This window comes from Rhamphochromis longiceps, linkage group LG6, assembly GCF_057381845.1.
Source record: "Rhamphochromis longiceps isolate RC_006_pf linkage group LG6, R_longiceps_female_GT1.1, whole genome shotgun sequence".
Lineage (NCBI taxonomy): Eukaryota > Metazoa > Chordata > Actinopteri > Cichliformes > Cichlidae > Rhamphochromis > Rhamphochromis longiceps.
In genome coordinates, this window is record NC_140562.1 from 28,448,642 (window position 1) to 28,464,811 (window position 16,170).

The window sequence follows — 16,170 nt, forward strand, 5'->3', positions numbered from 1 at the left end:
AACTACCCCCATTTCACCCCCCCCCCCCCCCCCCCCAAAAAAAAAAAAGAAGCAAAAAAACAAAACAAAAAAAAAACCAGTTACACATTTGCTTGGTTAATCTATCTAAAATCAATTATGTCTACTAAAGCAGTCCTCTTACACAGAATTCCTTTATGAAAGTTAAGGTGTTCAGTATTTGTTGAAAGTGCTTCAAAAAAATCAAATTAGCACTTCTTTAAAATGGAAAATTATGAGTTCATATTTATTTCATGTACATCCACATTGACAAGCTGAACCTAATAAATTAGCAACAGAGCATTTGGTCAGATGGGAAGGATACATGGAAATGTCCCACAGGGGCTTGTTGTGCACTAGAGCAGTGGATTCTGGGTTCCCATGCTGGCGCAGCTACCATGGAGATTCAGTGCATCACTCTGGCGCAGATTGACTTTTTTTGTTTGTTATGAAGAGTTTTATGGAGCTAAACTTAATTCACTGGCAGTTTGAAATATTGACCAATGGGTAGCTGGATTAGGAAAATCAATAATTTCTATCCAAAAATGCTCCAAAAATACACTCAAGTTGGACTTGTATGACATTATAGACCCACCCCATCCCCAATACAGTCAATGATCACACCCCACTGCCCTGTGTGGTATAAATAAATCTTTGTCAGGGCATCCATTGTGTCTGTCACCTCTTTCCCATGTTAATCTCAGGGTCCACCAGCTGGAGATATCCTCACTCTGAGAGCTGTGCATGAGACATGCAACGAAGAATTATTTTTTTTAACAGCTAAATTAAGCACAGAGTTTTTGCTTTAAGAGTTCATGTTTTAAATGGATGATCATATTTCCAAACGGGACACGCAAACAGAACTGATTATGAGTTTTGCGTGCAAAATGTACAAAGTACATCGGTAGGGTAAGTTTAGCAGCAGGTGTGGAGGTGCAGTTGAAAGCTGACGCCACCAGCCTGAGACTTATCAGGTACAATGTGAGTTGGATTGCAACACCACTGACAAAAAGATTAAAGCCGAGTCAGGTAAGAATAATCAAAGTTTGGAAGGTGTGTTTATCTTATCATCGTGACGGAAGTGTTCCCAGTGATGTGAACACTGCACATCACATTTTTTTATCTGCACAAAGGCAGCATTTTTAAACCGGAGGCTGAAGTAAAAAGTGCACGGGAAGGATGGACACACTACACCCGCCACAGGTGAGGACAGACATGTCTCAGTCAATCTTCTAATTATTTTTGCTGCTGTTAACTGAAAACTGAATGCAAAACTGGAGTATTTAAGTTAATAAAATTATATGATGGATTGGGAGAATCAGTATGGGTCAAGAGTTCATGAACTGCAACATTTGTATGGTAACACGAGGATGTGTGGAGATTTTTAAATTATATTTATTTATAAATTCTTAAAATATGTTTTAACATACATACTGCTGTGTATGCATGTGGCTCTTAATTCATGTGGAAAAAAAACACGTTTATTGTTACTGAGCTGGAATTCAGAACAGAAAACACTGAAATTAAGTCTGAAAATGATTGGATGTGGTCCACTGAAGCCCAGCATGTGAAAACTAAAACTGACGTTCAATATTAGCTGTGCAGTAATCCTCTTATGAACAAGTAATGATAGAAAACAGGGCACAGCTTAGACAAATGTGACACAAAGATCAATACATGTATCAATACATGGCATGAGACAAGATATGTGTGTGTGTGTGTTATTCCTGAAGCCAATACCTGCTAGAGAAAATTAGTTTAAAAGCGAGGAGCCGATACAGCTGAATGAGGTTTTCTGTATCTATGCTTAGTTTGCTGCATTGTTAGTTAACGGCAATCATCACTCTAACAAATTGCAGCAAAAATAGAGGAAATTTTACATAGCAATGCATCATTCTGTGTAAAAGCTTGCTGCATTTAGGGATAACAGCAAGCTACTTTACAGTTTATGTATAATATGGAGTTTTTTCTTTGTGTTATCTAAATATTACAATAGCGTTGATATAATTTAAGTATTATTTATGCTAAAGAATAGTTTGAGAATGACTAAAGCTAAATGAGTGAAAATGAATCTGATTTTTTTTCAGCAAATGGCTACAAAAAACAAATGTAAGGAAGACAACGATGAGAAAAATGGATATAAAAGTAAAGGTGTGTAAGGAAAAGCTACTGATTGATTTAATCAGAATTACATGTGTGTGTGCAGCAGGACAAAAATGGTCTTTTTTCTCATGTTTATAGAAATCAAAGCGAGCCCTGCACATTCCACTGCGGCTCTGATCGTGGATGAGCCGGAGGAGACAGATCCATGGGACCTGCCAGAACTGAAGGACGCGGGTGTCCCGTGGTCAGGTGTAGACTCGTTGTTTCTAATAGTACAAGCAATGTTTCATCAAGGACTGTGATAAGACAGTCCTGATAAGATGAGCACATTGTTAATAACTATTGCATTTACAAATCAGGCCTAGTGATTAAGAACATTACCTGTACATCACACCATAAAGAGCTGCAGTAAAACACAAAGTCCTGCAGCTAAAGAGTTACTGTTTGTTACAGTGATAATTAAAATAGTCACTGAGAAGCTTTTATATTTGATTTTTAAACAAAGTGAACCCCCCCCCCCCCCCCCCCCCCAATAAGTTTATGTGTTTAGGAGTTTTTCCTCATGTACACCATATTAATTTTCAGTGTGTTAATATTCAGTGTGTCCTATTAAAGGTGTAAATGCTTTTGCAAACACTTGTTTCATATTTCGAGTTTGTCTGTAAGTTTGATGATTTTGTAAATATTTATTTAAAAACAGCTTTAAGTGTTGATCTGTATAAAACTAAAAGAATAAGACATAAAAGGTTTTCATGTTTTAAAACATTAATACAAACTCTAGTTTGCTTCTGGATCATCATTACCTCATTTTAAGAAGTTCAAACATTGATCTGATTACTTGAACAGTGTACCAGTAATAAATGGTAGTGTTAGTGATAGCAGTGAACAAACGTCCTGTTCAGATAAGATAAATTAGGTAAATTTGCTTTGACTGCAATAGAGGTTAAGATGAACTCTAAAATTATAGAACATAATACTACTAGTATATAAAATTATTAGTGCTGTCAGCGCTAGTCTTGTTAAAATGATGTTAACGCCATAACCGCATTAACGTGGCAAATCTCCGTTAGCGAGTTACTGCGTGGGGCTGCACGGCGTCAATGTGTTAGCGTGGTTAGGTCGTTAACGCATTAACGCCGTGCAGCCCCACGAGATTAACGCTGACAGCACTAAAAAATATACATGAATTACTATATTCACTTAGTTGTTACCCTCCTCTTTGAATCCAGCGCCACTGGACTATAGAGTTTACAATAAAGAAGAAGAAGGGGGGGGGGGGGGGGGGGGGGGGAGTAAGGTGTATTTTTGTGTAATAGTGCTTTTTTTCAGTCAGTTATTTCAGACATGTTGATCTTGTATATTTTGCTTTGTCTCTTTCTCTTTGTTTCAGCTCTGGATACCAAAGGGAAGGTCCTCAGAGTGCTGATATCAGTGGGGAAGCTGATTCTGCTTTTAGGTTTCCTCTATATGTTCGTCTGTTCTCTTGACATCCTGAGCTCAGCTTTCCAGCTTGTGGGAGGTACTCACTCTTAAACTTATCAGAAGCTGTGAGTTAATGTAATATTGAGCAATAAACTTGCAAGCTATAGTCCTTTTACCACAGCAGACATCTTGTTTTTAAGACACTGTGCAAGTCACCTTTAGCAGTACTCAGTTCTACTACTGTTTAAAATGTACCCGATCACCAATCCCAAGCATAATATATAATATTTTTATATTCAAAAATAAAATATGGTATGAATGTGAAAATGTTCACTCTCTACTTTTCACCTGGTCCAGGTAAAACGGCAGGTGACATCTTTCAGGACAACGAAATTTTGTCCAACCCTCTGGCTGGTTTAGTCATTGGTGTTCTGGTCACCCTGCTGGTCCAGAGCTCATCCACTTCCTCCTCCATAGTTGTCAGCATGGTCTCGTCTGGTTGTGAGTATGAACTTCTCCCCTCTACCAGCACATACAGAGACACATCCATGCATAGAAAACTCATCATGAGTGAGGATGATATTGAAGGAGGTCTTTGTGTCTCCACAGTGTTAACAGTTCAGGTAGCCGTTCCTATCATCATGGGCACCAACATCGGCACCTCGGTCACAAACACTCTAGTCGCCATGACGCAGGCTGGTGAACGCAACACTTTTCGGAGGTAATGAATTTGTGCATCATGGAAGCTTCCTTTCCTTCTGCTAAACAGAAAAAAGTAACCCAGGAGAAAATATGTGTGTGTTCTTCATTATATTGTAGTAATATACAGAAATATATACCTTGCGAATCTTGTGGGCATTCTCCCACGGTATCTAGAGGAACACCCTGATGAATTATAGCTCTGTTCAGACGTTTACATGCACTCATCATGGGCATCGATGTATGGTTATTCGGGGATTTCCATGTTTTCTTTTAACTGCTCTTTTTCCAGAGTGAACTTATTGTACAGAATAAATCTTTACTGACTTAAAAAAAGGATTGAGTGCATAAATTTGAATTTTCTGTAATCTACACATGGTCAAAACTATATACGCAGGATCAAATATATACTTTATCCACTCCAAAACTAGTTTTGATGTGTGAACGTCCAAACTGTTTCCAAGTTTCAACCATCTAGCTGTTGCTTTGAGATGAAGTTAGAGAATGTGTAGGACCTTTAGCTTCTCCTTTGCTTCACCATATGGGGGTGGTGTTGAAGGTCTCAGTCCATGGCGACATAATACTCACTTCACTGACCGTTATGTGGTATTTCAGAAGTTTCTAGTTCATGGCAGGCTTTTTCCAGAATATCTTAAGCAATGTCTTCTCATCCCGGGTAACAGTTTGGGACTTCCTCCAGAACTCTACAGTTCTTCTTCTTTGCTGGCAAAGAGAAATTATCAGCCGTAGTCTCTCATGATCAAAAAATTCTTGCTTTTATTATTTTTTTAACATTTAAAGTCAGTAAAATGTATTCTGTACAATCATTCCACCCTGAAAGAAGAACAGTTCAATGAAGTCATTAAAGCCAAAAATTACCATGGCATTCATGCCAATGATAAATACATGTAATAATAATAATAATAATAATAATAATAAATTTTATATATAGGCACCTTTCAGACCCTCAAGGTCACCTTACAGTAACACGTAAACAATACCATAAAAAAAGATAAGAAAAATGTATATATAGCAAACATGGTAGATAAAATTTAGACATAAACAGTCATAAAAGTATAAAGGCAAATATAAAAACTGGGCAAGGTAAAAATGGACTCAGACAGATCAGGTGTATGCAATTCTAAATAGATGAGTCTTGAGACGTGATTGAAAAGTGGTGAGACAGTGTGTGGTCTGGAGAGCAAGTGGAAGTGCATTCCAAAGTCTCGGGGCAGAACAACTAAAGGCTCTGAGTCTAATGGTAGTCAGGCGAGCAGGTGGAACTGACAGAAGGGAAGCTGAAGAAGAGCGGAGTGTACGGAGGGGTGAGTATGTATGGAGAAGATCGGATAGATATGGAGGAGCAAAGTTATGAAGCGCTTTGAAAGTGAGAAGCAGGATCTTGAAATTGACACGGAGGTGAATTGGAAGCCAATAGAGCTGTTTAAGAACAGGTGTTATATGTTCAGTGGATCTAGTTCTGGAAATAATACGAGCAGCTGTATTTTGAACCAACTGCAGTTTATGGAGGGATTTATGAGGTAAACCATAGAGAAGAGAATTACAGTAATCCAGACAAGATGTGACAAGAGCATTGACAAGTATGGCGGTACTGATATTATTTATATGTGCTGTGAAGGACAGAGTGCTATCGAGGATGACACCAAGACTCTTAACCCGAGGGGAGGGTGTGACAACAGAGTTATCAATGGATAACGAAAGACTGGTTGGAACTGTTTTGATCTGGTGCCTATTAAAATTCTGTTTTATTGCCATTAAGTTTAAGAAAGTTGTGAGTAAACCAGACCTTGATTTCACTTAAACCGTCAGAAATGGATGTGGGTGGGAGAGTAGCTGTGGGTTTGGAGGATAGGTAGAGCTGGGTGTCATCTGCGTAGCAGTGAAACTGGATGTTATGCTTCCTAAAAATATTACCTAGGGGTAGGAGATAGATGATAAAAAAGTAAAGGACCCAGGACAGAGCCTTGGGGTACACCGGAATTAACTGGAGTAGATACTGAACTGTAATTGAACAAACTGTGAGCGGCCAGAGAGATAAGAAGTAAACCAGGTGAGTACTGTACCATTGATGCCAATAGATGCTAATCTGTGAAGGAGGATGCGGTGGGACAAAAGCTGCTGTAAGGTCAAGGAGAATGAGAATGGATATAAGTCCAGAATCAGCTACAAGCAAAAGATCATTGGTGATTTTTACTAGGGCTGTTTCTGTACTGTGACATGAACGGAAGCCGGACTGAAACTGTTCATACAAGTTATTTCCAATGAGATGATGATGAACCTGTGCAGCCACTATCTTTTCAAGAATTTTTGCTAGGAAAGGGAGATTTGAACTTGGCCTGAAATTTTTTAGATTGGAGAGATCTGAACCATTCTTTTTCAGTATTGGAGTTATTATTGCAGTTTTAAGAGAAGAAGGAACAGAACCAGATATAAGAGAGGAGTGTGCGATATTAGCAATCAGTGGGGCAAGAGACGGGAATGAGAGTTTAACAAGATTTGTTGGCAGTGGATCAAGTTTACATGATGATGACTTTAAGTTAGTAATTATGGAAGATAGCTGAGTTATTGTGGGAAGTTCAAAATTGGATAGAGAGGATGACAGCTGAGAAGGACAAAAAATGCAGATAGAACAATTGACCATTTCACAGGACGAGGGCAATTGCTGATGAATAGTCTCAATCTTGGTGTAAAAAAAGTCCATAAATTTGTTGCAAACTGTGGCAGAGTGTGTATGTATGGCAAAGGTATCTGGGGTTTAACAATATTATGCAATGTAGAAAACAAAGTGCGAGTGTTTCCTTCAGCGGATTCAATAACAGAGGTGTAGTAAGCAGATTTAGCATGATGAATAGCTTCTTTATAGTGTTGTATATGACTGAGATACATGTCTTTGTGAATAGTAAGTCCTGTTTTCCTGGATAGACGTTCCAGGCAGCGTCCAGTAGCTTTAAGTTGGCGAAGTTCAGATGAGTATCAGAAAGAAACAGTCCGAGTTTTTTGGGGAGCCAAGGTATCTAAGAGGTTGATAAGTTCATTGTTATAGTGTTATAGTCTATGGAAGCTGAGGCATCAATGGTAGGTAAGTTGTTAATGCCATGGGAAAGAGCTGATAGATCAATGCTCCTAATATTTCTAAAAGTAATTGAGCGGTTTTGTTTATTTTTTACGGAGCCCCGCAGGGGACATGGGAGAAAAAAAAATTAAGACAGACTTTTGCGAGATCTCGCAAAACTATCTCGGGATCTCGCAAAAGTTTTGCGAGATCTCGCAAAACAAACTCGGGATCTCGCAAAACTTTTGCGAGATCTCGCAAAAGTTTTAGCCGCATTCTTCCCGTTAGCTTCGAGCTAACGGGAGGTCGAGACCCACTACAGCCGGGAGGAACACCGCTTTCCCGGCACATCGTGCCTCGACCTCCCCGTCGGCTTCGAGCCGGCGTCCGAAGAATGCGGCTAAAAGTTTTGCGAGATCTCGCAAAACTTTTGCGAGATCCCGAGTTTGTTTTGCGAGATCTCGCAAAACTTTTGCAAGATGTGATGATCTGTCCTAAAAAGATGAACATAGATAAATTAAAAGTGTGATGAACTTACTGTGAAGTTATACATATTTCCGCCAGAATTACTTTATTGTATTTTTATGGATACTGTTATCTGCATTCAATTTTAGATAACTAATCCTGTGAATTTTATTTCATTTTATGATGTTTTGTTCTTTTCTTGACTTGTTTACTTAGCTGTAAATGAATATTAATCGGTCTGTTTTATTACTCTCTTATTATCTGTATTATTATCTTACCTCTGAAGCTCTTTGAACTCCAATAACCTGCTACTATGTAACTGACAAACAGCCTTCTTTTCAACCTGAGATTCTTAGGCCTCCGGGAAATAAAATAAATACAAAATTAACCATGTAATATTTAATAAAAAATAAATAAATCAACAAGCAAAATAGTTAATTAATTTTTATTTTATGACTCTCAGGTTCAGAGAAAAGATAAATGGTACACATTTCCTAGAATTCTTTACCTGGAAAGCAGTGATATCACGCTTTCATCAAAAAGATCAAAGGTCATTGTTGTCTTGCTTTTGTGTTTCATTATACACTTAGAGCTTTCGCAGGGGCCACAGTGCACGACTTCTTTAACTGGCTCTCAGTGTTGGTGCTGCTGCCTCTGGAGGTAGCCAGTGGTTACTTGTTTGTGGTCACCAAGCTCATCACTGATTCATTCGAAATCCAGAGTGGAGAGGCCCCAGATCTGTTAAATGTGATCACTGACCCCCTCACTGAATCAATCATAGAGGTAAGATGTCATTATTATCTTAATTTTCCAAATAACAAACAAACATGCAGCTGCCTTATTCAGTTTTTGGTCATCAATAAGGTGAAAAAACATGCTTGACAGGCCTGGATGATACAGTAAGAGTGGCCATGCATAACATCTATATATAACAGCAGAATTTCACCTCTATCTAAAATGACATTGAGAACACAAAGTATTAAGTAGCACGATTCATTTCCTGAAAGATGAATGCTGACATGAATGTCTGTAGTCTATTGCTTTTTTTCACACTCTTAACATTATCAGACAGATAAGATGCTCATATATAAGACTGTTATCTCTCATGGTTTATAGTTCACAGTTTATTTCCTCCTCCCTTTTTCCTTCTGACTCAGCTGGATGCATCTGTGATTAGTGGGATTGCCACCGACGATCCAGAAGCTAAAAACAAGAGCCTCATAAAGAGATGGTGCCAAACCTTCACCAACACAGTAAGACCAAAGCATGTCAAATATATCCAAATATACTCCAAAGAACTAAGAATTAAATGCTGAATATATGTTTTCCACCCTGTTTCAGACCTTAATGAATGTCACAGTTCCTGGTCCAGAGAACTGTACCTCTCCTTCTCTGTGCTGGGTTGATGGCAATTATACCTTCACGCTAAAGAACATTTCTCAGACATACAATATAAAGAAATGTAAGACCACTATTTACTTTAATTTAATTATGTAAATAAAGGAATAATGTTTCCATCACAATATGATAGACAGTCTCCTTGTAGAGACATTTGGATTGAACTGTGTACTTTTCATTGTCCTTGTGGGACAGTAGTCTGCCCAGATTAAGCATCTCATATACATATATATACATTAGATATACATCAGATGTCATCATAATAATAGTGCAATTTACTAATAGCACTGTGAGTCTATCAGTAAATTGCATACAAAAGTTACTACAACATTATATGAACAAAAGTAGTGGGACACCTACACATTATACCTACAGGAGCTGCTTCAGCTTGGAGACTCATGCCATGAAGCTTCCAGCACACAGTTTTTGTGCTGATGTTAATGCCAGAGGTAATGAGCTGTTCAGTTATTGCATCAGTAGAGCACCGGTGACTTTTATGCACCACGCTCCTCAGCACTCAGTTTATCAGGTCTACCTCTTTAAGGCTGAGTTGCTGTGTTTCCTGAATGCTTCCACTTTGCAACAAAACTACTTCGACTTGATCGTGGGAAAAAAAAATGTTACAAACTGACTTGTTGCATTGCATTGCAGTACCTTACTCAAATTCAGTGGGCCCATTCTTTTACAAATGTTTATAATGGTAGACCTATAAACATTTTTACACTCCTGTGGCAATGAGGCTGAATGAAACACTTGAATTCAAAGACATGTTAAGACATGTAGGCCAGTAGTTTTGTCCACATTGTGTATTTCTTTCTTGTAATTATGTGCGTGTTTCTGTGTGTTGCCAGGTACACACCTCTTTGTGGATGTGAATCTGTCTGATATGGCGGTGGGTCTGATTCTGCTGGCTCTCTCTCTGCTCGTGCTCTGCTCCTGCCTGATCCTCATAGTCAAGCTGCTCAACTCTATGCTGAAGGGACAGGTGGCTGTTGTCATCAAGAAAGTCCTCAACACCAGTGAGCATCACTGCACTCTATAAATTCTGTAAAAAAAAACTGGATGTGATGTGTAGAATAATACATGAATGTTCTTGTATCTGCACAGATTTCCCATTTCCCTTCGGTTGGGTCACGGGCTACATCGCCATTTTAGTCGGTGCTGGAATGACCTTCATCGTGCAGAGCAGCTCAGTGTTCACTTCTGCCATTACGCCACTAGTTGGTGAGGTTAATTATGCATTCATCCATTACTTCTATCACCTCCATGTATTTATTATTAAAAACAGCATTGATGCACGATTGAAAATATTTGTTTCCTTCTGAATATTTTTTTCTAAAGATTTCTATATCTTGTTTGTCTTCTTTATGTGACTTTTTAGGCAGTAAAGGACAGAATCTGTCTGAAAGGAGTATTGTTCTTTTCTTGATATTTTTGTTTATCCATAATGACCAGGACCTAAATCTAATGACTGTAATATCATGGTGAAGCAGATAGTGATGGTTGTCAGACACATGGTGAAAATATGTATTCCAACCATGTCGTTTTTAATTCAATAGGCATTGGTGTCATCAGTATAGAGAGAGCGTACCCACTGTGTCTTGGTTCAAATATCGGCACAACCACCACAGCCATTCTGGCAGCCATGGCTAGTCCCGGAGAAACTCTGGCTGACGCTCTACAGGTCAGTCATTCCCACAAAAACACTCTCCTGTCCTGGTTAACATTAAATGTGTCAGTAATTGTATTTAGAACCACTACAAGCCTTTCTAAGGTTTTATACTGTACTAAAAAATCATTTTCTTAATTTATAATAATTTAAATATCATTGCAGGTACATCTTCTCATGAGAAATTATGTCATATTTGCTATTTAACATATTTCCTATGGTTACCTACATATTAAGGTCTGCAAAAATCCAAATGACTAATTTTACCCTAATAATAATAATATTTTATCCAACTAATTTAATTTTTATTCAACTGTGACATTTAGCTGAACTTTAAATTTGTGGTTTGAGGGAGAAATTGGGTGCCTCCATGAAAATTTGGGACAAATCGTTGTGGAAACAGCTGTTGGAAATATAAACTTACTGGACACTTCATTAGGTACACCTTATCAACTACTTGTTAATACTATCCAGAAAAGGCCGTTCTTTAAATTTGAACAAAATGAAAACTAAAAGACTTTCAAATCACATGAGCCAGTATTTTATTCACAACTCCAAGCATAGATAAGATAACAAATGTTAAAACTGAGAAATCTTATAATTGATTAACAAAATGAGCTCATTTCAATTATGGGTGATTTCAGTAATCTCGACTTGTTGGTGCCAGATGAGCTGGTCTGCATATTTGAGAAACTACTGGGATTTTCCCAACAACTACATAAAAAATAGGTCAGAGGAGAATAGCCATACTGCTTCAAGCTGATAGGTACAATTTAAATAACCACCAATTAACGACTCTCAATGCACACCACATCGAACCTTGAAGCAGATTGGCTACAGCAGCAGAGGACCACACCAGATGCCCCTCCTGTCCGCTAAGAACAGGAAACTGAGATTACAGTTTCCTGTTCTTAGCGGACAGGAAACTGTCCCAACCATCTGCGACATTCAGATGGTTGGGACAGAATTAGCTGTAAACAACATACATGGCTCCATTGTGCTTTACATCAAAGAGTAAGGCTGGTCGTAGTGTTGAAATGGGGTGGGAGATATTTGGCACATTTTGACCCCCTAGTACCAACTGAGCATCTTCTGCTGGCTGCATCCAGCAGGATAACACACCATGTCATAAAGCTCAAACTATGTCAAACTGGTTTCTTGAACGTGACAATGAGTTCACTGTACTCATCCCAGCCTCCTCAGTTACCCGATATCAATCAAATAGAGCACCTTTAGGATGTGGCAGAATGAGAAATTCATATCATGGATGTGGAGCTGACCTATCTGCAGAGGTTGTACGATGCTTTCGTCAATATAGACCAAAATCTCTGAATCTTGTTGAATCCATGTCAGGAAGAATTGAAGTCCAAGCAAGGTGTACCTAATAAAGTGACCAGTATCTTTGTGGCTCTGACATCTCGTGCCAAATCATTTATTTTCAATAAAAAAGAAACTTATCAGGAAATTATCAACCTGTAAAAGATTACATTTTTTACTCTGAATTTGTAGCAAGCTACCTCTTTGCACTTACACTGATGCTTGTTGTTTGTTAACAATTCAGATTGCCCTCGTGCACTTCCTGTTCAACATCTCTGGCATCATTCTGTGGTATCCCATTCCATTTACCCGCGTCCCTATCCGGTTGGCTAAAGGTCTGGGCAACATCACGGGCAAGTACCGCTGGTTTGCTGTAGTCTACATCATCTGCTGCTTCTTCGTTTTACCGCTTCTCATTTTCGCCCTGTCGCTGGCTGGCTGGAAGGTACTGGTGGGCGTGGGTGTTCCTCTACTCATCATGTTGATCATAATCATTGTGATCAACATACTACAAAAGCGGAAACCTGGGTGGCTGCCTGCAGTCCTGCGATCCTGGGACTTCCTCCCACTATGGGCACACTCCCTGGCTCCCTGCGACAAAGCAGTTGGGGTTTTAATCGCAAAATGCTGTTGCTGCTGCAAATGCTGCCAAGCTGCATCCGACGACCAAGAAGACAGAGCAGAACAATTGGAAAATAACAAGACAACACACACAGCAGTATATGACAATCATGCAATGAGTGTAGAGAATGAAGCGGAAGATGGGATGAAAATAGAGTTAAATATCCTGAAAATGACCACGCTTTGAGATTTGATATTTTAAGTGCAGTTGTGGTCAGAAGTTTACATGCACTCGTCATGGCCATGAACGTAACTGTGATGTTGGAGTTCTAATGATTTCTTTAACTGTTGTTTTTCCAGGGGGGAATTAAGCCAACTTACAGGACTTTAAAAAGCAAGAACTGGGTGCAAGTTTGAATGTATTTTGAATTTTCTCTAATCCACACATGATCGAAATTATACATAAACTCATTTAGGTTGTGCTGATAGTTGTACAATGTTATTAAAACGCCTTTTTTCAATTCTTCATTTCAAACAATTCTCTGTAAGTACAAGTTATTTGTCACCACTTTGCCAACTTCTCGAAGAAGACCCCAACTCTCACCCCTTAGATGACAGGGAATTGTTCAGGAACATGTTGAGAAACCACAAAGGCTCAAGCCTGCCATGAACTGGAAACTGCTGGAAAACCAGCAGTAGGAACTGAACAATTGAAGCATGTTTTACATTGCCATGGACTGAGACGGCGCTGACCAAGACAGAAGTCCTTGCTCCAAAATCGACACCTTAAACAACTGATCTACAATTTTCAGCTGCCCACGTGGACAAGCCAAATGCCAAATTTTATGGTCAGGTGACACAAAGATTGAGCTGTTTGATCACAATGACAAGAGGTATGTTTGGATGGTTAAAGGTGAGGCTTTCAAACCTAAGAACACAAATTTATGGATTATGCTTAAAAGCCAGGTTTTTGCCAGGAGACCAGCCAATTTAAACCAAACTCTGCCAAGACTGATGGATGCCAAAAGTATCTGGTCGGACTGCAACTTGATAAGGGACATTTAATCAAATATGTCATTTTGACGCTTTGTGGATGAAGAAATTCCAAAATAAATTCAAACATGTGCACCCTATTGATATTTTTTACTGTCATTAAAGATGTATGCTGTCATTCCACCATGGAAAAAGCAGTTCCAAGAAATCATTAAAAATCCAAAAATCTCCACGATGTATTTAAAGTTCCTACCACAACTGTATGTGTGTGACTGTGTGTGATGCAAAGAAACATACTAATGGACATATTGTAGTGTAACATAGGAAATGACTGCGTAGACGAATGCACTAAAACGTTACATCGTTAACTGAAGTGACCTTGAAATACTAGTGGAAATCTATAATTATATTAATGTCAGCAAATCCTAGGAAAGGATGAAAACCAACCACTTTAGTTTCTCAGAGTCATCATATCGCGGCCCCAAACCTAACCCTAACACTAAGGCTAGCCAATCAGAATGTGTGTATGTGTGTTTTTTTCACAGAATATGTAATATTTGTTTTGGGTCTTTTTTTATTTTTTTCTCCTGAAAGATCCTCCTTTACTTTTTCCACAGCATACTATTAGAGTGGGGTTAGGGTTATTAACTATGATGACTTAGATCTCGGAGTACTAATACTTCATAATTTAGCAAGTTTATGATTTTAACATCAAATCCGTTTGGCCTTGCTGAAGACATAAATGCAGCAAACATCAGTGCAATTCTATTAACCTTATAAAGGACATCATCATTTCTTAAAGCAGCTTGCTACTTTAATTGTTTTTACCTTCATTATTTAAATGAAGGGAAATTTTTATTTGACTATTTTTCCGCTGTAAATCAGGGCACAAGACAGGGAACTGTGACAGTGCCAGTCAAATACTTTCACCCAGACATGTTGATTTTCGCTGTTTGAAATTTTGCTATAAAAATGCTTATTTTATTTATGAGTCCTGCTGAGTTGGTGAATTTAAATTTTAATAGTTCCCTGGTTCATGATTAAACACTTGAAAAACCCAAAGGCTTCAACTAAACTTTGTGTTGTGTCATTGTGTCAGTATGCCATCATGATTTTCTGCCTGCTCATTGTTTGCTGATGAACATTTAGCTCATGTGTATAGCCTCAGAACTGGTAGCATCGCTATAAAGTGGTGCATGATGTGACAAATTTTAGCTACACAGACAAAGCTAGACTCAATCATGTTGACTTTGGTCTTTTAAATCAATTTGTGTGTGGATATAAAAATGCAGAATATCACCAGTCTTATCCTTTTGACATTTGAGTAACTGTATTGTCATGAACTAACATAACATAGCATTTAACGTGCTAACTGTGGAGTCTGAGATGTAGTGCTTGTTTTTTTGTTTTTTGTTGTTGTTGTTGTTTGTTTGTTTTTTTTGCAATTTCATTGACACACCAACCTGTCATGTTTACCTAGTTTCATCATTTTCCCATTTTTGTATTTTTATACAGAGACAAAAAAAAATCACTGTGTATAAAAGACACATTCAGATCTTTAAAACATCGTTTTAAGGTGTAGAATAACTTTGTAATTGAAGAGGTAATTGTATTCAAGGAATATATAGTCCGGAATTAGATGAATGCACATCTAACAATTTGTTTTTGTTTGTTTAATTGTGAGTTGTCCCTCCCAAAAAAACCGTGTTAAAAAGGAAAAAGAATAAAATAATGCTAGATTCATCAATTGGTATGGTTTCCTGACCCGTTTATATGCTGATCATTTCTATATAGCCCTGTTATCTGTGTTATTTGTTTCTGAGCTAACCAAAGTATAAGGAGGGTGTTCAAAGTGTTAAGAGAGATAAAGACAGAGCCCTGCAGTGGTAAGAGTCACATCAGCAGGGGTCCAGAATACAAGGTCATCACGTGGTTCATGTAGGCTTTAGCTAGTTCCAGGAAGTGCATAATAAGTGAATACAGAGAGACAGAGCACTGTTTCTCCAGAACTAGCAGTCAATAAATGCATCTATCTACACACACACACACACACACACACACACACACACACACACACACACACACACACACACACACACACACACACATGTATAGAGTCTAAAAATATCATAAACTTTGTTAGTATTATTGAATTATTCTTTCATACTTTTTAAAATGACTGTCCAACGGTCCTCTCATTGTACGTTCACTGTATTGTTAGATCTGTGAAGTTTTAATTATTGATGTTTTGTTATTTTTATTTTTTTTCTAGACATCATCTACATCTACAAGATTGTATGTGTTTAGTTATTTCTTACCTATTTCCTTGATTATTTTCTTTACATTCTACGTTTTGCACAGAATTTAGGTCAACAGTAATTTTTCTCCTAAATGTGCTTTTTAAAAAAATTAGAGTAGAGTTGTACCATCACACCCAGTATCTGGGAAACCTTCACTGTCACGTGTCAGTGAG

The 16,170-nt window shown here is 38.2% G+C and overlaps 1 protein-coding gene across 1 annotated transcript; it reads left to right on the forward strand.

The window, feature by feature from the left end:
• Positions 1-1,021: 1,021 nt before the first annotated feature.
• slc34a2a (solute carrier family 34 member 2a) lies at positions 1,022-12,951 on the forward strand. The gene is made up of 13 exons (XM_085408613.1): positions 1,022-1,200; positions 2,085-2,148; positions 2,239-2,349; positions 3,491-3,619; positions 3,880-4,023; positions 4,132-4,243; positions 8,350-8,542; positions 8,917-9,012; positions 9,101-9,221; positions 10,009-10,176; positions 10,265-10,381; positions 10,717-10,841; positions 12,388-12,951. Exons 1-13 carry the CDS (start codon positions 1,177-1,179, stop codon positions 12,949-12,951), a joined length of 1,968 nt encoding a protein of 655 aa, XP_085264739.1. The 5' UTR covers positions 1,022-1,176.
• The last annotated feature ends 3,219 nt before the right edge of the window (positions 12,952-16,170 follow it).